The sequence below is a fragment of the Aphelocoma coerulescens genome, chromosome 6 (genome assembly GCF_041296385.1).
Source record: "Aphelocoma coerulescens isolate FSJ_1873_10779 chromosome 6, UR_Acoe_1.0, whole genome shotgun sequence".
In the NCBI taxonomy this organism is placed as follows: Eukaryota; Metazoa; Chordata; class Aves; order Passeriformes; family Corvidae; genus Aphelocoma; species Aphelocoma coerulescens.
In genome coordinates this window covers 29,818,903-29,842,991 of record NC_091020.1, presented here as the reverse complement: position 1 = coordinate 29,842,991, position 24,089 = coordinate 29,818,903, and the positions used below count along the sequence as shown (strand labels likewise).

Genomic DNA, 24,089 nt, shown 5'->3' with positions numbered 1-24,089 from the left:
ATCCTCACAAAGTAGCATTCCCATTTTATAGAGAGCATAGAGAAAGACAATGTATCCACAAGCACAGGGGGTTCTGGCTTGCAGAGCAAGGGCTAAAATCTACTTCAGGTGCACATTCCAGTAGGTGCAAGTCCCCACAAGAATTTTCTCACTTTTTGATATGATTAACTACAATCAGCCACCTAAAACTTTCACCTCTAGTCTGTGAAACTGTTTCACTACAGAGCAAGTTCTGCTGAGCCCGCTGTTGTGTGAATTTGAGCCTAAGGAGTGAGAGGCAGACACAGCTGCAAACACTCAGGAAGGGGAAGGGTTGGGGGGAGAATGGATGCCGCAAGCCTGATGCAGTTTTGTGCCTGGAAAAGTGCCCTGAATGATGCTCCCAGGGACAAGCATGGAAGCCTTGAACTGCAGCTATGGGTTTCATGCTGCTACATCACTGTCAGAGGGCAGGGATAAGGAAGGCTACCCTTTGATCACTGCAATCCAACTATACTGCCTTCCAGGGTTTGCCCTGTGGCAAGGCACCAGATATTTTACGTCCCACTTACAGTCAGATGCACTCAAAAGAAGCTGAGGACACTGAGTACTTGATAGAAGACACTTTAGACCGTGTATCATTGAATTGTGAATTATAGGTAATAAATACATATATAAATAGTACAAATTAAGCACAGGATGGGTGAAAAAGGTAGAATCATTGTTATTCTAAATTTTCCTTGATCATTTCATGTTGAGTCACTCTCAACCCTAAATATAGTTTGCCACTGTAATTTTCTTTTTAATTTTTCCCTTACACCCTAGCACGTTTTGAGCACTCAAGTCAACTTTCTTGACATGAAAGACTTAAAGTGACAAGAGCCTTTTTCAGCTACTGTTCAGATCCATACTTCCTGCTTAGCAATTTGGAGGATTCACTTAATACTAACATTTTTCAGACCCAAACATTTTAGAAAGAGTAGGTTTATAAAGAGGGATTCTTTTAAAAGTGATTCCCATACAGGTACTAGTTTAAAATGTCCCTCTTTTGGATGGATTGTTTAGTTTGCCATTTTTCCATACTAACTAGCTATCATCAGTCAAGCTCATTTTCTCCAGTATGAAAAATATATGCAGTTTAGTGTATAACTTACTTGCCAGGTCCAGTAACATTCAGAGAAGCCTAGTTTCATCTTATTTTATATTTTACCTATTTTCATTTTTTTAATAGATTTAACTGATTCTTGGATTTTTAGTTTGGAATTATTTTTAAATAATTCTTTTCAACAGCCTGGTTTCATTTTATGAACCTGCTAATTCTGCATGCCTAAACTTATTTCTTCTCATTGTTTTCTGCAGCCCATAATATTTACTATATTTTGTAAGAATGAGCAGAAAAATCAACTTCCAACCTTTTTTTTTTTTTTTTTTTTTTTTTTTTTTTTTTTTTAACCTATGCAATTGCAGACAGGATATGAGAGAAACCCATGTAGTGCTGGTACAGAGTAGTGCATCTTGCAGAAATCCTTGAGCAGCTCTGCAGTCAGGCATGATTCACCAGGCTGTACAAGTTCTGACAGCCTTGCTAGGCTCCAAATCATTCCAGAAACAGCATTTGGTGGTTTCTACACTGTTCCCCATTTCATGTCCCACAAAGACTTAGTCATCTGGATGCACCATTTAGCTGGTGCTGTGTGTAGGCACAGTGCCATACTGAGATGCTAAAGGATGGTGCAGGGAGATGCAGAACTCAGCCCTGGTCTTGTACAGGCAGCACTGACCTGGATCTGCTGTATCCCCAAAGGAAAGGAGCTGACATGGGGATCCCTCTGGACTATATACCCTGTACCTCTCAGTTCCAAAATTATGAAGCAGAACTATGCAAGGCATACAAATAAGAGAAGCTGAGAATTTATCACAGTGAGAGATTTGTCGTAACAAGCAACAACCCTTCTCTAACAATAGTGACCTAATTAACACAAAGCCAGGGTTCCCAGCTACCTGTGGGTGCTCTGACTTAATATCTCTGCTGGGTTCAGACTAGTTCCTTCAGAAGGACATTTCCAGTGATTTCATTGTTACGGAGCAGCTCATCCACAAACAGAAAGATGTGGGCAATAATTGAGTTCACTGCTGCAAACTCACTCTTGCTACAGGAACTGAAGTATCCCTTTATGACGTATTTCCTCAGTTTGCTACTCAGTTTTCCTAACAGAAAGATTTGAACTTTAAACCTTACTTCTTTTTGTTTGTACTCACAATAGTAATTGAGGACATAGAGCACCATCCCTCATCTTGAAAGTGTTTTATACTTACTAATAATATTAGTTTATTTGTGCCCATAAGCTTTAAACCTAGCCTTCTACAATAGTTGTGCAGTATTGATTGAAAGAGCCTAGATCAAATTATGCTAGAAATTGAGCAACTCCAAACTTTTAAGAGCTACTTTTAAGAAAGTAGCTATATCTCCCTATCATGCTTTTAAACTGCTAACAACAGAAAGTCCTGACATTCTTCTGTCAACATTTTCCTGAACCACAAATTGCTCCTGCATTAGAAAATCACTTGAAATGGCATAAAAAGGCTGTGAAGTAAATGTATTCCTGAAGCCTGGGTCTGCAAGCCAGTATAATTTCAGAAAACACCATACAGGCTGGAAAGACAGCAGATGCAAGGACTGAATTTAACTACATATGATAACTCAATTTATTTTCTCTGTAGTCTAGTAACTCAATAAGTCTTTAGCAGTTTTGTAAATAAACAGATGGATGCCATCAAACGCCAAAGCATGATAAATCTGATTGGTCTCTGTATAATTTTGGACAGCTTTATCCCAAAAATAGGCAGTAGAAGCATCTTACTCCAAGAGTGTTATAAAATAAACATGGGAAGGTGGATTATGGGCAATTGCATTGTCCCAGTAATGAACGAAACTTTCCATGATGCCAGGACTAAGAATCAGGACAGATCTCAATGCAACTCTTTTTAGTTGGAGATTGACTTCTGTTGATTAAAGAAAAAAAGCTGCTTTTCAAGGGATTCAAAGTTGGAGTAAGGAGAAATAGGTGATGGGACCCCTGCTGAAAGATTTAATTCATATATAACTTTAACTTTGAAAGGTTTATGGTTCTAATTTAGCTGTAAGCCATCTGCTCCACACAGTATGTGTTGACTGAATATAAAACCAGACCACCAATTTCACATAGGAAGGACACTTATCATCCACTACATCACTTGAACAGGGATTTGTTCACTTTACCTAATTTTGCACTTCAGACTAGACATCTGTTGAATCGTCAAAGTTTAACAGCACAAAATTTTAAAAAGGTGCTCTGTTAGGCTGAGGTGTACATTCACATTGGCCCTACTGCTGCCTATTTTCCCTGTAAGAAACAGTCTTTGTGCTAAGAGAAGAAGAACAAAATGCTGCTTTACAACATTATCTGATCATCAATGTTTCCACTTGTGTAAAATAAATCACACTATTGAAAGATGTTTTTCCCATGAGATTTCCATTAAAACCCACATAAGTATTGTATAACCCCTCTCAGCAAAATTGTCAAGTGAGAACTTCCCATGTTTGTTAGTTACCTTTATAATGTTTTTATTTCTTTTCCTTTCCTTTGTCGACATCTGTAGCATTCATGTCAAAAGAAGAAAAGCACACTATGATTTCTTTCAACTAGGGAAAGCTTAGCCTTGCAGGGGCCTAAGACTCTGCCTGGGAGACAATCAAATTTGAAGACCTAAGTTTACAGCTTTTTAAATTCAGAAAGCCTATGAAAATGGCTAAAAAGCATCAAGCAACAAAGTAGGCTGTCTTTTACAAGCAAAGACATGTAAGAGCCAAATAAGAATTGTCAAAAGTCAAGATGAGTTAGACCTTGCAAAGGTTTAGTAAAACAAACATCTAAAGGTTTTCACTGTGTGTAACTAAGAGACCAAGCAGGACAGAGCCATTATGTAGAAAAAAATGAAGCAGAGATCAGGTATTTTCTAGATGTCCCAGGAGTGAATTTGATGGTTTTCAAGGAGGGAGATAATGTTTATCAAAGACAGTGCCATCAATATGGATAATAGAATGAGGATATGGAAACAGAAGAAACAGAAGTTTTATGAAATGACATTAGGGTAATCAGAACACTAATTCTGTAAGAATACCAGAAAACAAAGGCTGGTAACAGGGAAATTTAATAATCTGTCATGTCAGATGCACACAAATTGAGAACAGTAACTGCTGTTTCTTTCAAACTAAGTATTGTCTAGATTCAAGGAAAAATATATTGTTATTTACTGATCTATTAATCAGACTCAGCTATGAGGTACTTTGCAAGAAGGAATAATTAAAGGCAGGTAAATGGAAAACAGGTCAAAATGCAACATTTCATCAAAGATTGTGCCAGAATACCCTGATAGTTTTCTACAATAAGTTAAATGACTTTCTGGGTAAGAATATGCAGAGTATTTTCTAGATTTATGAAATCTAATACTGTGAGAATTTATCAACAGATAAACTATAAAAAGAGAAGGTAGAGGAGTTATGGAAAATGAATAATGTCATGAAGGAGAGAAAACAAAGAATAGTTTTGAAGAGAAAGAAGGCTGATGAAAGTGTAACATGGAAACAAGAGTCAATCTTTTTACTGTTCATTTTTGTTTTCATTAAAGAGCTTGAAATTAAAGTAATTAAATTCAATCATGACAAACATCACTATGTATCATCAATACAGAAAAGGCATAGAAGATAATCCAGAAAGAGATGCATGACTCCAAGAACTTGAGGAATATACATGTAATCAGATTGAACAGCAAAATTCAAAGTAATGTATTTTGAAAACAAGCAGAAAGTTATACTCTAAAAGTTTAAAATTTAAGTAAAAAAAATAAGTTGGCTGGGGAAAAAATTGTTTTAAAAAAGTAAATGTTAAAAGGAAGACAGCAACAAAATGTTAATGCCATTGGGCAATGCCAGATGGGACTTCACATGACACTCTGAGTACAACCTGGTCATGCAAGGTAAAACGAGATCAACTGAAGCTGAAACTGGGACAAAGTGCTACAAAGGTGTTCAGAAGACTGAGGAACAGGTTTCAAGCAGACCTCATTTGCCTTGGCAAAATGAAGGTGGAGACGAGATACGATTGCTGTGTTAAAACATTGTGGGTGATGGATGAAAATAGCAGAACCCCAAGTACTGCAGCTGAGGGTGAGCAGGCAGGTATGGTTGAGAGATGGTGTTTCTTTCCAGGGTAGAGCCTTTGATTTGAAGGTTTGGATTCTAGTGCTTCTGTTTGTGGCCAGATGCTTTGGATCATGAGCATTCATCATTGTTTCTCTATTCCCATGACAATAGGGGAGAGGAAACCACCAAATTGTCACCTGGATGCAACCTGGCAACAGCTCAGACAACATCCCCAGACCTTCTCAAACCACGGGAAGAGATGGACATGGCTACACTTACACTTCACAGTGTTCAGAATTTTACACCCTCTTCAGTCATTCTTTCAGTTCCCTTTAAGCAACTAAAGCTGCAAAAAACCCCAAAAGAAAAAAGAAAAAAGTATTTCTAACACTCTGAAGAAACAGTGACAGTTTTGGATTGAACAATGAATGACTAGTTGTCAAAGAAATGTTCACAGTACTTAACAGTTTTTATTAATATGTCTCATTTTATGGAGTCCCTCTAGGGCAGGAAATCCAGTGATAAAGTTGTAAAACAACCATCTCCACCTCCTCTATTCTCCTGCTCTTTTTTTTCCTTTTCACTCTTTTTCAGCTGATGGCTCCACAGCATGCAGGTTTTACAGTCCAATCAATAAGTTACTTTTGCCAAGATGTGGGGAAGACACATTGCTAACATTATACTGCATGTTCTTCATATCAAAATGTTTATGTCCTTTTCAAGTATGTTCTTCAGAATTTAAAGGAATCAAGTTTCTATGGCTAGAATGATGTAAAAACTAATTCATTACAGAACCACCTAAAATTCCGTAAAGGACCAGACAAAATCAATACCTCTTTCTTCATCACTTAGAAAGCTTTCTGTGCTAAGAACTTCTGTACTTTTCAAGTAGACTTTATCCTGCACATTTCAGAAGTAATTGCTTTGGGTTTGGGCTGGAGTAGGGGTGGTGGTTGCTAGCAACTCTTATTATCTACTTTGTTTTTGCTATTGCCATAAATATTTTTTAAGTAATCATCGGCACCATCTGCCACTTACCACTGTGTTCTTTTCACAGTGTCAATACCATAAACACAGTCTGCTCCTTCATTTGATGCAGTGCAGAAGGACAGAATTAAGCAGAAAATAGTCACTCCAAAAATAGGCCTTACTGCTCAAAAGGATGCAACTCCTTCAGTAAAATGATCTTGGGAATAGATGATTTTAGTTTACACCAAGTCTTAGAGCTATTTTGTTAAGCATCTCCAGTTAACTGAAAAGAACCCCAGATTTTACAGTCTCTCAGTGTCAGTAAGTTGAAGTTCCTGCTTAATATACTAATTAGGAATTTAGTTTTAGTTGCAGTCATTAAAACTTTTACAAAGACCATTTTGATTTTCTCCCACAATGTTAATGTTTTCTATTTTTTTTTTTGAGCATTTAACTGGCATCATGTTGGTAACTAATATGGAGTACCCCTCAACACAATTACCAAAATTACATTTCTATAAAAAATGCTCTAGTCATGCCTTAGGTTAGAGAGAAAGATTAAACCCAGTATTCACACAGTCTAAACATAAAAGGAAACTCAAATATTTCTGTTCCTCACCAAGTCTTTTATAATATTCCAGCTCACCTCTAGAGCTTCTGGTCAAATGAACATGACTGTGCAACTTTGAATAAATAAAATGTTTGACTCACCCCTGTATTTTAACACAAGTTCTAGACATCTGCACTGTTTTTGTGTAATATGTAGTTTCACTTATTTGTAGTTGCATGTTGGGACTTCAGAGGAAATAAGAGAATTAAGATGATTTTTTTTGATATTTCATTATATGAAAAATCTATTCATGATGGGGGAAGTCTCTTTTGTATGGGTGTTGTATAATTAGTTTTTCTGTTTTTTTGTAATGTTTTCTCTGTTTTCATGCCACTTTATCCTACCTAAACAGTACTGTTAGATTACAAATATAAAATATACTTTGGTGAATCAATGTCAATAAAACAGCAAATAACAAAAATAAGCCAATATTCTGTCTACAAAATTACAAAGGAGAGACAACATTCAATCTAGAGAAGCTGATTGCTACAGAACAAAGAACAGGATGATGCACAGAAAAATGCTTGCTTAAATAAAAAGTAGCATGTTCCTTTGTAGGGCCTGATAAGCCAGCTGGGAAAAACAGAATGCAGAGCTATGTTTGTCCTTATCTAGACATCTATCATTTTTCAGAGTTCCTTTCTCCTTTTGCAATATCAGTTTGAGGTTTCCTTTTTAGATGTTTAGGAATTTAAATAACCCGTTGTGAATATCTTCCCGTTTCTATGTCTACCCTCACTCTTCTTCTCCCCACTTTCAGTATTCATAGTTTTTCTTCACTAAGGCAGAGATTCAACCCTCCTCTGTGTGTCTTAATTAGTGCATTTTCTGCTACATCTTTTACTGATATTTTTCTACAGGAAAATCTATACTCATCCTTGTAGCACTACTGACTCTATTGGGTTATTTTGCAAGTATGAAAGGACTGAGCAAAGGAATGTGTTTCTGGCAGGTAGAAATTCATGGGACTTGCATGCCCCAGGTGTGTCTGCAACCAGTTCTGCATACTGAGATAGGTACACATATGAAGCCATTCTGCAAATGAAAAGCCATAAGCTATGGTTTTGTTTCCAAGGATCAGGAAAAGTGAGCAATATAATTAAGTATAATACTCTATAAAAACTATTAGTTAATTCATATTTATGTTAATGTGCCTCTTATGATATGCACTAGGTTTTTTGTATTTTAATCAGAGAAAATTATAAATATAATCAAGAAAGCCTTGTTACTGTTTTCAACCAGAGCTAATTGTCTTGTAGAACACTTAATGAGTCATTATTCATTATGATGGTGAGGACAGGGAAGGCAGATGGCATGGTAGCTTTATTGATTCTGTGATCCTACTGTAGCTTGCTGATTAAGTAGGATTGAATGCCACAGTTAGCACGGCCAGAATTACACAAAATTCTGTTTTGAGTCAAGGATATCAGACAGGAACTTTCAGATAGCCCTGTTCAGGGGCCTGCCACCCTAATTTATACTTACAACAACAGAATACTGCACACAGTCTTTCATTTCAATTTCCATTGAATTTCCAAGTGTTTTTTTATGGATTAAGTTAGATTCACCTCACCCAGTCATCACCGTTGAGGTGTTAGAGATCCACTAAGGTTTAATAGAGGGACTTGTTTGTGCACACCTGCAGAGGCCATTCAGCTCACTGCCTCAATAGGGAAGCTCCTCAGCTGGGTGCTCTATCACTTCTACCCTCTTGGTAGATGAGAAAGGGCTGCTGTATGGAAGTAAAATAATCTGTAAATAATTCAGAAGTTACACCCCTTGATTCTGAATTATTTTGAAATGGTTTAATAGTCTCATTTCTCTTTGTGCTTTCCAAGAATGATGCAAACATTGTTTTATAAACTTACTGTACAGTAACTCAATACCTCAAAGCATGGGATTTAGTTGGCTTTAGTAGTAATGATGACATGGTCACAGTTCTTTTAACAAAATTTATCACATTACCAAGCCATTCTTTCTGTATTGCCCAATATATCACCAGAGCTGTATGAAGACCTTGAAGGAGTTCTTCTTGGGCCTTCCACTGCTGATAATTCATAGGCACTTTTTCTGCATTAAGTTATATATTATCCTCTTTTTTTGGTCTAACTTGTTCTGTTCAATCCCCTTTGTGATGCACAATTTAGTTCTTTCTAGAGATCTGGCTGCAGCTGCTCTCATTATTAGATCTGCTTTGATATTAAGAAGAGTTTAAGCTATTTAAAGCATGGGGTCAGACACTACAGCAGTAAAAGATGATCTCTAGCTTCCAGTGTATCATAAAACTTGTAAGTCACATATGCACTGCACTGATGCATTTGTATTGATATACATGAGAATCCTACAGACAATTGCTGCTTTTCTGAACCCTCTAATTTTGGTCTGATTACACAGGTACAATGCAGTGAATGAGAGAGTCGAAGAATGAAGAAAGCACATGTTCTACCAGTCAATCCAAATTGAGAAATTTAACTTAATGTTTTTCATTGATCATTCTAATTTATACTTTGGTTCTAATTTCTTTCATTTAAAAACAGTGGTTACTTTGGAGAAGTGTAACTGAATTGTTTGCTTACACCCAAAAGGAAATGTAAGTTCTGCTGTGAAACACCCAACCATGTTACCATGACGGCAACATTTTGTGACTTTCCAGATTTGCAGGATATTTAATTCTCCAAATAGCTGCTTCATTGAAAAATCCCTTTTAAAAACGATTCACAACAACTAGTGCTTCATTTTTTTTCAATAAATTCATTTTTATCAATATTTTGACTGCATCTATGTAATCAATCTGTATAAAATCTATCTTAAATCACAGATTAAGTGGTTTATCTGTTTAATTTATCCAATTAGCACTTAGAGCAATACTGTAAATAAATAAGCAGTATTGTTGAAAGTCTGTAAAGCTACGAGTATTTTCTACAGGAAGCACAGAACACACAGATCTCCACTGGGACATATGGTCTCTCCTAGAGAAGTTTTTGCCATGCATAGCCTTTGGCCAAAGCCCACCATCTGTAGCTTCAGCTTCTCTTCCAGCTGCTGATAAAGGTGAAGCATAGAACATATGCTGCACAAAGAGTAACCTTTACATTAGGGTTTAGTTTATTCATTTGTTTATTGTTTTTTTGGTTTTTTTTAATACTCAGAGATATTTTTCAACAAAATATTTGTTAACGTAAAACTCAGAAAAGTAAAACTCAAACTCAGAGCTTAAAAAATTAGGGATACAACTAAGAACTTCAGCGGAGTGTAGATTAGTTATTTATGTAAAGAATTTGCTTCCTCATTTTTGGAGAAGATGTGATGCAGGACAATAGAAATACAGGCATTCCCTTCTTATATTTGGGACATATGTATAGAAGGAATGAAACCCACACTCTCCCATTGTGAACTGGGAAAGAGTATCATTGACATATTTAAACAAAGATGCTTGACACACTGTCAGTTTTATCCTAGAATGATCCCAACGAGCTGGAAAATGGCTGTGTGCAAGTAATAGAGGAATCTAATATTACTTGGCAAGATATAATTACCGAGCACATGATTTCCATCCACCTCAGTATCAGTGGTTTTGTCTAACTTAGGTCATAAGGGGAACCAACTGCATCGAGAACGTGTGTGCTGCTCAAAGTTTCCATATCATTTCCAAAAAGCTTGGCAGTGTTCACAGCACCTGCTCCCAGGCAGCCCAGGGAAGAAGCAGCAGGTAGTGCTGCAGGACAGGAATGGAGTGAATTAGTAGAGCTACAGGTATGCCAAAAAACTTGCATAATAGCTCCTGCCTAGCCTAGGCATGGTTACATACAGCAATCCACAAGTGCCAAAACTCATTATGCACAAGAAAAAATTATTATAGCCACATAATCTAATGTACTCTAGTGGATAACCCAGCATGGTTGAACATCTCAAGCATTTCTATTCGCTTTTGACCCCGAACAAAGTGAAAGTTGTAGGACTAAAACATTTACGTATTTTTGAACACTAAATGGCTGACAGATACCATTATAACAAATGGAGGAATGGTAGTTCAAATAAAGCTGATGGAAGCTGATGGAGAAAACAGAACATAACATGTTTAAAAAGGAGGTGTATTCTTTCACAGGCTGAGTCACACTGCTGACATGTTGTTGAACCCAAGTCCTGTTTCAATAAAACCTATCCCTTCCATGCCTTGCACACAGCAAAGATCAGCAATTACTTTTCAAAGACTCCTTGATATGGCAAATAGAAGCTGATTATGAAGGAACTAAATGAATACATTTTTACTGTCAAGATGCACATCATAGGTAAATTTGAAAACAACAAAAAAACTCCCCCCAAAAACATCTTAAGCCTCAATTTCAACAATTACTTTTAATTTCCTTTCATAATGTTTTCTTGTTGCAAGACTATAAACACCTTCATTTCTTTTTCATTTCCTTAAAACATGAACAGGGAATAAGCTAAACATCCTTCCTCTCTCATTGCTCTCTTCAGAGCACTTACATTTATATATTTCTTCCAGGAAATGTATTTGACAAAGCATCAGTAACACTTTTATTTTCATAGCACTTCCAAAAATGATATTCCAAGCCATAAACAGCATTTTAAGAACTAAGTCCTCATCTCAGAACTCAGAGGGAAGAAAATTTAACACCCCTCGCCCTCAAAAAATGAACTAAAACTCCCAAATAAATAACAGATAGTGATCAGGCCAAAAGAAGAACACCCGGCTGAGCTTATTTCCAGCATAAGTCAACTGAGTTTACCCTCATCATTACTCAATACTTTTTAATCTCTTAAATGGATTTTTGAAGGTTAAAAGGATATCTTTTTTGGCTCTTAATAATAAAAGTTAGCCTGAAAGCATATTTTCTGGTTTATTCCTGCATTTTGGGCACATACCATGCAATCTACTATTCCTTACAAAGGTGCTCACTTTGGCTCCAGCTCCAGTGAATTCTGAATGAGTAAACTGGTCACATGTGCAGTGTCACATTCTGTCTTCACTTTCTTGTCATGGCTCTGTTATATTACATCATTGTGGGCAGTTACTTAAAGGAATTTAAAGGTGTAGGTAGGTACCTCCTGTTTAGGAAATATTTTATGAGAATGTTTTTGTACAATGATCTAGCATAGAAGGTAGATCACCACAAGAAGTCCTTCCAGATAATGCAAGTGCTACTTTAAAATGAGCTGGGATCATTTCCAAAGTGAACACCTGCCTATGGAAGCATTCACTCACACAATTCCAGGTTTTATCTGACAGGCATTCTGGGAAATACTAGTATTTTAATTGAGTCCCGGCCAGCAAAGTGTTGGGATTTATGGTACAAACTAGACTGCACTAAATTTTAGCCTGAAGTGAAAACACTCATTCATATTCCCTGTACAGCCTCATTTACAGAAGCTTGAACTGAAACCATGGAAGTGGCTGTATATGAATTTTTTTCCCTGAGAGATAATGTTGGAGCATATTGACATGCACAGGTAATGCTTCAGGAAGTCCTAATGAAATGTGGCTGGCTTAACCACTGGCCTTTTTATTTGGACATGGCACCAAATTCCCAAGAAAAATTAAACGCTGGGGCTAAACTTAACCTCAGCTTCACTGAGCAGCTCCTCGTATCCATCTGCTGTGCTATTATTTTGGATCTGTGAGGGTGATTTTGCTCAGGCATAGTGTGTAGAAGGAGACAGACACAACACCCACCACAGCAGCCTTACCTGACTGCCCGGGTGGTGGAACTCCCGACGGTCCCCTGGGCAGACACAAAAACACCGTCAGGACAGCGGCTCTGTTTCCTGAGCACGGCTCGATGGCAATCGGCTTAGGAGCACCCTGGAAAAGCAACACACCTTTGAGATTCCCATTCCATTTTTACCTGTGCATCTTTTATTTTAAGGCACACTGGAACAGCAGGAAGATATTTTTCCTAATTGGTTCTTTCCATTGAAACAGATTGTCCGAACCACGTTAATCGATTTAAAAATGGGCTCTGACAGCCCACGCTGCAGATCTAACAAAACAACAAAAAAATAAACTAAAATATCATAAAGACAACAACATTTTACTGAATTTTATAGCTTACTAAATATAGTAATATCAAATTAAAGCTTAGAAAACAGCAAAACCTTTTGATATACACACTGGTATCTGAGAGTAGCTAACTTCCCCATCTCTATTAAGAAGTATCCATGTGAAAGAATTGTGTTTCAACAGCATCCATTACCTAGCCTGCCTAATGCCAAAACTATGAAATGAGAGCAAATCTATTATATACCAACAGCTAGTCAATCCCTCTTGAAGTCCCCAGACCAGGAATTCTGCCTTCTCCCTATCTGTCCTGGTAAGCAAAGGATGTCTTCAAGGCAGAACCTTCCTGATTCTTTTTGCATATGCAAAAAATAGGTGCAGTGCCACTATATTTGTATATACTTAGAAACTCTCTGAAAATGTTGCCTGTGTGATTATTACCTTGGTTTATCTTATATAAAGCTATGATAGCAGTGGCTTTGATGGCAGGGGGTTTGTGCTGTTACCAAACTCTCATTAACTCTATATATAATTTAATTTGCAGTCAGTTTTCAACTAAATGGTTGCTGCCATACTGTTTTCGATTTACCAAGGACAGGAGGAGCTGAGAAAAAAAGCAAAGCAGTCTAAGAAGCCACAGAATAATAATTTTCTAAGATGAAAATTTACAATGTTTCCGCATTTCCATGTTTCCAAGTTTTGTGTTCACTCAGAGATAGGCATTTCACTTTTGAGAGCTTAAGCACTTAGTCAAGCACTAAAGGCATTTCTAAAAACATTAGGTCAAAATCAGCATAAGCATTTATTCCTTTTTCTGTTTGTAAATTTTCTAAATGTCTGTCATGTTCCCAGGCAAAATATGAGTTCGACATTTTGATTCAAAATTCAAAGCCAGAAAACTTTGTATTTATATACAAAATGCAATGTATACATAAATGTCAACTGATTCAAGTATTCTAAGAAAAAATGATAGCTTAGCCAAGTTAAATACACTGCAAAGTACTTGATATAAGGAAAACAAAGGCACTTCCATCATGTAAAGCAATTATCATTTTCTATTTTTCTACCTCCAAGTAACCGACATTTATTACTGCTCAGTAAAGATAAGGAAACAGAATATAGCAATAAATTGAAAAATAGATAAATATACTTTTTTTTTAATTTCATGGTCATATTTAAAAGGCATTTCTGTAGATTCTTTTAAAGTGACAGCATTAAAGAACTTGGGTGAAGAATGACATCTAATTTAAAATTGCCATGACATAGCAAAGGACAACTTACATTCACCAAAAACTTTACCAAATGATGAAATAGGACACTAAAGCCCCAAAAGCTGCAGCTGGTGTTACTAATGCAAGCAGTAGAGCTTTTAAGTCTTCTTTCCTGACTGGTCACAACAGCAAATCAAACAACTATTTGAAAACACAGAGAAAATGAAATCCTAATTTTTAAATGTAATTCAGAACAGTTCATGCAAACACACAACTGGAAGGAACAAATTTACCACTATGAATTTTAATTTGGTGATTACTTTATTATAAGTCCAAATGTTGATATTTTCTTTTGTTGTGTAATAGAAACCCTTTGATCAAAAGGCCCCATCCTTTTCTGTTTGAAGTTTATACTAATGCTCTTCAAAACACAATTGGAGGAAATGATTTCTGATAAATATTTTTTCAAAGGACTTCATCCAAAAGTAAAATACAGTAAGAATTTGGTGCTTATTTATTCTTTATAAAAAAATCATGACTGCAAAAGCAGATGTCTTATCTTACCTCACATCCTTCAGGTTCCCTAGCAAAATAACACAGTAGCATATAGCAAATGATAATAATTTAGATACCCTAAGGTTTGTCAGTTGTTTAAAGATAAATACATAATCATGAATCAAAGTTATTTCACAGTGACATAACATGTTCTCTGAAATGTGCCATTTATCATGCATTTTCCACGGGTTTTTTGGAAGAGATAAGGCACAAGTTTGTTTGCCCAGAGCAGTAAGCTACCATGATTTACTTTCTAGAATTATTCTTTTCTTCCCCCTTGTAGAGAAAGTGACTTACATTTTTTGCCAAAAACCTCAAATGACAATCACAGATTAATAAAACTTTATCAGTGGAAGACATAAAAAACAAACACTTCTTTGATAAACTTTTACTCCTATATTCCCTTTTTTACACAAACTATGACAGAAAGTGTGTCAGCTGGGAAGGTGAAAAAGAACGTGGCAGAAAACTATGAAGGAATAAAAGGGTCAAAGAACACATATTATTATTGATAGAGAGAATAGAGAGTAACCCAGAGTATATCAAAAGAAGAAATAAGTGGAGAGGATAGGGATTAAATCAGGCTATAAAAACCAAATAGATAAAGTTTTATCCACAATTTAAGTGTGTAGTCATGCATTTATTCACAGAAAATAAGTATCAGGATTCATCTTCATGGGTTCCTAGATTTTTATTAAAGGTTCTATGTTCTCACAATTTTTTCTGAAAGTCCTATAAAGACGTAGCCAAAGTTCAGCTACCAAGGTGAGCTTATGAGGAAATGCTAAGCTTTGGGAAGATTCTTTTGGCTCTGTTTCTGTAAGAAATAAGTTTAGGCTAGCTTTCTTTTTCCTACACAAAGAAAGGATGACAGTATTACCATTGTTGGCAGAAAAACATATGCCAGTGTATGACATATTCATGCTTTATAAAAGAAAGCAGCAAAACAGGTGGGAGTATTTATTTAAGTATCAAAAAGCCGTGCAAATCTTGCATTACTGTATTTGTCTGTTTGGGAATAAGAGAGCTGATCAGCTTTAAGAGTGCAGACCAAGAAGAAGCTGGGAAGTGGATTCTGTCCCCCTTGGTGGGTGGGATGGGCAGCAGAGAGCAGTGGCCTGAAGAGGTGAGAAGAGCAGGACAACGATGACTCAGGGGATGTTCATGGAGCTGCTTTAAGTGTTCAGCATCTCCTTGGCCAAAATGCACTGAAACTTCACCATCAATTTGTATCTATGAAAATATTTAATACTGTGAATACGGGAAGATGAAAAGTATAAAGTGTTTTGGTTCTATCTGTATTCCAAGAAGTGGTGCCTCTCAGAAGTGCTATAAAACTTTTGATTTTCAGTACTAAGTAATATCCCTCTATATATTTTCTTCAACATTCTAAGTTAGGTGCATCCAATTTTTAAAAGTGCATTATTATACCATAAGAAAAATAGTTCACGTAAGAATAAATGGCTCCAAACTCATGCCAAAAAAGCAATTAGAAAATTGAATCAAGGAATTAAGGATTAATGTGAGCATGTTATAACTGTCAGAAGCAATAAGTATTTTGACAAGAACAGAATAAAGTTTGACAGTGTGCACAAATACAGATCTGATATATAAATCAAGTATTAAAATGCAAACAGCTATGTATTAATCACTGTAATGTTTCCTAACTAAAATGGTCTTAGTTGTACTTACAAGAATTCATTATAAATAAAACTTCAGTTCTTCTTCACAAACAGCTCAAATTACTCTTTTTTGTTGTATTAATTAATTATGTCAATTTAAACTTTGTTTTTAGTGATATTATTAAAACAGCATTAATCTGGTGAATTCCACATAAACTAAGCTAGATGAATTGGCAAATAAACAATCAAATCTGTTGTTGCAACAGGATTAGGACCAGACTCAGAATGTAAACAGCTGTTTTTCTGGATTCTTAATGTGGAAGACTTAAGAGGAGAGGAGAAAATAAAAAAAAAAGACTATGTCCTCTGAAGAGGTAAGAGATACAGAAAAGGAGAAAACATAAAATTCAGACTTTTATACTACAAGTATTCCCATCTTCATTTGCTCTCAGCTTCAGGTGCTTTTCCTAAATTCTTTGGTTATTTTCTGAGTTACTTGATTTATTAACAATACACAAGTCTCAGATTCCAAAATGCCCTTGAATACCCAGGCTGGATTTGGTCAAATTCAGATGCCTACACACAAATTCAAAAGCCTCAAAAGCCTGTTAATCTTACTATCAGTATGAAAAATTTCCCAAGAGCTGAAAGTCACCTCCCCCTGTCAGGCACATTTTGGGCTCTTCTATGCCCACTCAGCTGCCCTGGATGTAGAGCTTGATCGAGGTAGCTGTTCCCAAAACATCCTTATCAAATTAGGTTTCTACAATGCACTTGTAGCTACTTTCTTTTAAATTACAGTTGAAAGCAAAGATTAACTCTGCTTTTATAGTAAGGGGATGAATCTGGGTTACCCTATTTTGCTTTTACTAAATGCATGTTTGAGATGAAATACTGTGACCTGTAATTAAAGATGAAGGGTCAAATGCTGTGATTGTTCTGACCATTCTCAGTGCAGTAAAGGCAGACCTCTCAGCAGGGCTAAGGAAGAAAAGAAAATTCGCCCTCTCAAAATCAGAATTCCACTGATATCTTTTGGTTGGGGCTTTTCTGGCCATTTTCCTGAAGAAACTCCAACTGTCCTTTGTGCAGCTATCCTGCCAGCAGAAGGAGATGGCAGACTCCCACCTGTAGATAGCCTCCATCCTATCTCCACCTGATCCTTTCCATGGTCATTTACCAAGAGAATCAAACCTAGCAGTAATGTCAGAGGAAAGAAGCGCCATCTGCTCCTCCCAGGAAAATCCCACCACTTTCACAACACCTGCTGCTGCCCTAAGGAGAGCCTGACACTTCCAGAGCACTGGAGCTAAGGCCAGGCCTTAGCCAGAAACAAAGCCTGCCATCAGCCCTGCTGGTTCTGTAGACTATCAGTGCTACACCACATTCCTGTTCTAAGTGTTGGGTGAACTAATGAATTAACGCTCATTAACATACTTTTGAGTATGAGCTTCCCACCCACCCACAAGTTTTGACAATTTTCTCCAGGTTTTTTCAATGAGTAATGAGCCTTAATGATAATGTAACACACACACACACACAAAAAAAAAAGCTTTCACAAAACATCATTTGTGTGAGGGAGAATAGACTTCAGGAAACACTGAGACAGAATAAACAAGGGTGGGGTACTGAACACTGCTTGTGGCTGGCAGAGGAAACATCAGTTCTTCATTTGACTCCAGGGTTTTACCGAAATTCTGAGCATCTACTGAAGATTTTCATTTAATACATCACATAAATTTCCTCTCCTGCAATTAGTGAGTGGAAAGCTTCACCTCATTTAAACCTGCAAGAATGGCCCAGAGCCTGAGTGTCCTCAGCACTCTGAGTTTCTACACTGCACTTCCTTTTGCCTGAGGATTTCTAAGTGATTTCTAGTTTTGGCTAATGAGCTCCCACTAACCTATGGGAGGTATATAACCACATTACCTACAGCAGCAAAAGCTGGTGCACATTTTGGTTTATCTCATCATTCTTCTATCTATACTGGAAGAGACTTGAGGTAACTGCCCTGCTTCTGTGACCGAGTCATCCAACTGCACCAACTTACTGGAGGACTCTACCAACTCCACTAGACCTTCAAAATGAAGAAGTTTTCCCTGAAAACTTCTATCATGTCTAATAAAGCTGAGATCAACGGGTTTATTGATAATTAAATGCAACCCAACCAAAATTACACTAACATTTCTCATTACTTTTTTAACAGCAAATTATCTTTCCATTGTAATTCTGCCCCACTGTTTTTCCAGAACACAAATCATTAATTTCCTTGTTTTAAAATAGAAATGGAAATCTCAGACAGCACTGGAACATTATTTTCCATAAGAAAAACAGTGGAAATGAACAATAAATAGAATACATTATGATTACCAAGCTGTGATTATGGCCCCAGTGCACAAACTGCATTGTTATCCTTCAATTTATTGTCTTGCCTGTCTATCTCAGCTCTAACAATGATAGACTGCATTCTTTCACGCAGTCTTTTCTGATTAGAATATGGTTGTTCTGTACTGATCTTAAATGTATATATTACTCAAACTGTTTATGCTCAGAAGAGTCATTTTTATTATAAGAACTATGTTTATTTGCAACAAAGTTAATCTAGTAAGGGACTTCATTTCATAACCTAATACAAGAAGTGCACTATGTAGCATTTCATTAGCAAGAGAGTTATGAATTGACATTCTGATTAAAACTGATTTATTAAGACAAAGCTACAAGAAACACCTGCAGATGCATTTATTTTCAGTGGGGTTTCCAGAAAGAACTCCTTGTCAGGTTTGCTATTCACCTTTTATCCTACTGCCTAGAGGTTGCTTTTCCTGAACTGTGACATTAGTGTGCACCATCCTGGAACTTTCTTGATTTTCACAAGTGGCTGAACAGAGCACAAGACATTGAAGCTAAGTTAAAACATGAGGTGGCTGCAAGGAAAATTGCATTTCTTTATCTGTATGCCCATGTATGCAGTTCCCCGTGCCTTCATACTGTTAAATAAACTTGGTCTTACTTTACTGTTACATCTTGCCCATTAATGAGGGTAATTTCAGGTTAATATGGAAAATATTGAACATAACTTAGAGCGGATGGTGTGTGTAGTAGTTGTACTGGATTACTGCCAGAGATATCCCCCTGAGCTTCCAGAATATTCTCCTATTAAGCTATATGAGTCTGATTAAGGGCTGGCAGTGCCATCATCCAGTTCATGAAAAGAAATTTACCTTGGCAGCATCCAGGTAGATCCTGTTGGGAAAAGCACCTGAGACTCTGTGTCTGTGGCATATACCAGGAATCATATATCCCCAGGTACCTTCCTGTAAATTCTTCTGACTGCCAACCTCTAAGTCAAAGTGGTGCTGTGCAGTGAAGTGATGCTAATGGGCATTTGCTTCCCAGATGGGCATATCTGCTGGATCTCCAAGGGTTAGAAATGAGAAGTAGAGAATTCTATTATTCCTTTACAATTCAGCCTTAAAGACTCATTTATGAAAACTCTCATTTCACTGGGGACGAATGACTGACAGTCCATCACTGTTTGAGCTCAGGCTGATCACTTAAGAGCAGAGAGTCACTCCCATATATCACAATGGGTTAACTTTACCCTAGACTGCCTGCAGAAGAGGACATGGTCCCCTCAGAGCCACTAATTTTCCAGGGTTGGGAAAAATACAGTACAAGGCACAGTTTAAATTCTGCCTCACCTGCAGGCTGACAGTGTGGCTGTGGTAATAGGCAGGGCTAAGTAAGAGCACAGTATAGCTGCTTTCATTGGTAACAAGCAAACTGAGTCAGGACTTTTGAAATGTCCATGAGGAGCCCAGAAGGGCTGTCCTTTGCCCGGGGAGGATCATAAAGTTTCAATCTGTCATTGTGAGAATGAAACTCAGACAGAAGGCAGAAGTTCTGACAAACACTTACCTTTTGCGACCACAGAGCTGTAGCTCTGCAGCACCCTAGAGTCATAAAAGATAAGGTTTGATCATCATTTAGGAGATCTATGCCAGACATGAGGATTAGGAAAGGCAAGTGTCCTGAAAGGATTATTCTGTATTTTGCATTTCTTGCAAAATTGGAAAGAAAATATAGTAGTACCCTGTATGTCATCCAAAATACAGTGTTAGTGAACTTTTCCTCAGCAATGCCTTTCCAAGTTCTTTTTTAACCTCCTGGCCACATGCAGGATGCCTAGTGAATGATAAATTAAAACATCTCTACCTGGAATTATAATAATAAAAAAGAGAACTAAATCAAGACATTGTGAAAACTAGCTGTCAGCAGAAGGGATTAAAGTGCAACCTTGGCAATATTCTTAATGCAGGAAAAAAAATATTAATGGCACCAGAATCACAAATTCCTTTCTATCATGACAACTTACACAGATCAAGACTACGGAATGTAGGGAGGACACAAACGAACGTCTGAAAGCATGACATAGCTTTTATTTTCCTCGTCCTTGCCATGGCCCAAGGACAGCTGTAAAGTGTGCACACCAGAGCCAAAACCATTCTGAAACAAATGATCCCTATTTAAGATTTGCAAGTTTATAGAAGTTTGTATCCCAGTGGCTGCATGTGGACATTGTGGATCCAACCGTAGCTGCTCCAGCAGCGGGAAGAGGAACAATAAATAAAATATTTCTGTTATCCCAGGAAAATGTATAAGATGGAAGCAAAAGGGAGGCTGGTGTTGCTGTGTCATTTGGTGGTAGCAGCAGCACGTGTTGAACTGCTTTGGCAGTGGTTGCTGCCAGCCAGGGAAAAAGGGAGAGGACAGGTTAGCAGGAGTGTGAAAGCACAAACCAGACCTTGTCTAAGGTGTTGCAAGATATGTGTCTTGCTTCCCTCTCTCGAGGACCTCCATCACCTACTCTGCCCATTCACCAATTTGAAAGCATAATTGAGTAGTTTTCACTTGAATCTTATCAACTAATTCAAATCCTAAATATCAGCTGCTTAAATCAGCATGGCACTTGAGTAGCAGCAGAACTATTTTGATTTACACCAGCTGCAAATCTGACACTATGTTATTCATTTCTTAATAGTGTCCTTGAAAAATCCTGCAAATAAGCTCAAGTATTATCACTTATGTTGCTTTCTAAGATGCTCCCCATCAAGATTGTTAGTACTTACTGTGCTCATATTCAGAACATCACAGAAAATGCACAAAAAAAATGGAAGTAACAGGATCTAATATGACAAATAATTAGACACATGAGAATTAGTACTTGGAGAAACTTTGCATTAAAGCAAACATGATTACTTGCATGAATGAAACTATTCTTGTTACTTATGTTAGCTCGACATAGCTGATGGAATACTTTTTTTTTTAAAGAGACAGATTTTTTACTATAAAAAGAGGAAAAAAGACTGCTCCTTTAAAATATTACACAATCTGTTTAATTTTTACTAAGCCAATATAGATCTACAGTATAAAGTATTTTCTGAATCCCACTTACATGGAAAGTAAGTGGTTTTTTTTTCCTTGGTACCATATTCCAAGCTTGCTTAGGCTCTTAAGCATTGCTAATTAAAAATGAGTGCTATGGAAATATAGCCCAGCTCAACTCACACTTCTGTTCCACACATATTTCCTATGGCACAGAAGAACTTCTAATTATGTCATATCTTTATTATTCTCTTCATTAAAGTGGTACTCAGTGACCACCAACAAGAATCATGATTCCCATTGAATTCTATAGTCCTAATCCTTATTGCATGAAAGCACTTGCTTTTTTGCTTCAGAAAATGTTCTCATTTTAAATTTTACACTGGAAAATTTAGCAGCAGTGATGATGATTTTAACATCTTTTCTTCAAAAGAAATACCATTTTCACAGCAGACTGACCACCTTTTTGAAAGAGTTTCCTTGAAAATTCACAGATTTGTGAACTTTTCATTGGAGTTTCCTTCAGAGCCTTGTATTCCCTGAAGATTTGTACTCTGTCCATATATTTTTCATATCTAACTAAATGATTTCCTTTCCCCTAAGCTTATGCAGAAAGTTTAAATCACTGACAAGACTAAAGCAGAGTAATGTTTGTCCTGTACATCAGTCAACAGAATGGTGAAACACATTTACTTTTGATCTCTGTGTAAACCCTGATTTATTTTAGCAGTGACTAAAGGGTAAAGTGGCAAATAACATATTTTACCCTTGTTTTCTGATTCCTATTGCCTTTTCCCACCCCTTCCCAATGGAAATAAATGCCCTGTATCAAATGCCACTGGCTAGCAATAAGCAGAAGGAGCAGGATCTTATTCACTTCAGCAAGAGTTGAGATTTGAGATCAGTCACCAGGCAGATGTTATTTCTAAAGCTGAAAGTATTCATGATGATTGTTACTATAGAAACCAAGCTTTGTAAAATATTCCAAACAAACACTTCTTTATTACCCTGGGCTGTAACTACAGTGCTCTGCACCAAGGCTGCAGAGTAAGCATACCATGGTAAGTTTTCAACATGTACATTTTCTTTGTGGTTATTTGCTTTCAATAGTAACCACAAGACAGGGTTTCTATAGGTCTTAGAAGAGACTGTACCACAGTACCAGCCATCCATAAAATGACACACACTGTACTCATTCAGCACTAAACTCCTATCTCATTTCCCCCCTCCTGTGGGCAGCCACTCAAATCAGTGTTTCCCTGTTCAGCAACAGTGAAAAACAGGAACCCACTGCTAATTCCTGTGGTTAGATCAGCAGCACAAAACCAGCAGTGGTTACTAAATGCCAGCCCCAGCCTCTTTAGCAATTAAACCATTCTTCATTCTTAGTAGACTTTGTGAAGCCCGTGCGTCACCCAGAAAGTGTCTCTCAGTGGCCTGTCATGTCATAACCACAAGTCTCACACTTGCTGCTCTCTTTGTTAATCGTACCAGAAGAGTGAAAACTTGGATCCCAGTTCCAGTGTGGACAGGGGGGCTTCAGGAGTGCAGGATCCCTGGCCCTGAGTGCATCCCCAGCGAGGGGGCACAGATGTCACTGCTGGGTGACCTGCAAGCACCATGGCCTGTGCCAGTGGGAAGGGGCAGGTGAAGTCCTGGAGCCCAACCTGTGCCTGGTATTTTAACCACCTCTCCCCCCTGCTACAATTCAATTCCCATAGACAGGCAACAGGGCAAATTTCAAACAGAGGTTAAGAAGTGGCAGCTGGCTTCTTATAACACACGGAAAGGAGAACTGTACTTAAGGCTATGCAAGGAAATTAGAAGGAATTTTATTACAGAATTAATGTACCATGTGGACACTGAATATTCTCAGTCTGAGGCCTTTCTGTTTCCTTTTACAGAGAAGTCCTTATAAAGGATAAAATGATACTACTATTTAAAAAATATGCTCAAGAGAGGTATGGTAACAATTTCTAATTATCACCATCAAAATTCCAAAGCCATTTTCATTCTCAACTTACTGTCACGTGCTATAGTCTCCTTTAACTTTTTATGCTGTTTTTTTGTTCAAATAGTACAATTTTGCCCCAGTCTTTCAGAAACTTCTCAGTTATCTTTGAGATGTGTGACAATTACATTTTTTCCCCTAATACCAGCTCCATCCAGATTTTTAATTTAAAACTTGGCCTTGACTCAGGTAACATTAAGAATTCCTTCCTTTCATTACTGTAAAACAAATCTGTTTTAAAATACAGCGATGCAATCAGAGCACAATTAGATTTCCATAAGAATATACAGAAGTATGGGACTGCGTGTGCCACTGGCATCTATTATAACACACAATACCACCAGAGCAGGAAAGCATTAAGCAAAAAAGCACAGCTAAAGAGCCAGTTAAAGAGTTTTGGTTGTGGTGATTTGTTCTCTTGCAATGGCATGCTGAAGATAACAATAAAATTAAAAATATTTATAAAAGATTTTAAGTATGAGAAATGTGTGGCATAAGATATTCAGGGGAAAGGTCGCAGACAAAGCAGGCATGTTTTATGGAGAT

General features: G+C 37.2%; 1 protein-coding gene across 4 annotated transcripts in view; it reads right to left on the bottom strand.

The window, feature by feature from the left end:
• The window catches only part of ATRNL1 (attractin like 1), a 440,837-nt gene that overhangs the window by 39,634 nt on the left and 377,114 nt on the right, over positions 1-24,089 (bottom strand). For all 4 annotated transcript variants that reach the window (XM_069020095.1, XM_069020098.1, XM_069020096.1 and 1 more), the window contains one exon: positions 12,450-12,564. In XM_069020095.1, the coding sequence (XP_068876196.1) occupies positions 12,450-12,564 (115 nt within the window). The remainder of the gene's footprint in view (positions 1-12,449; positions 12,565-24,089) is intronic.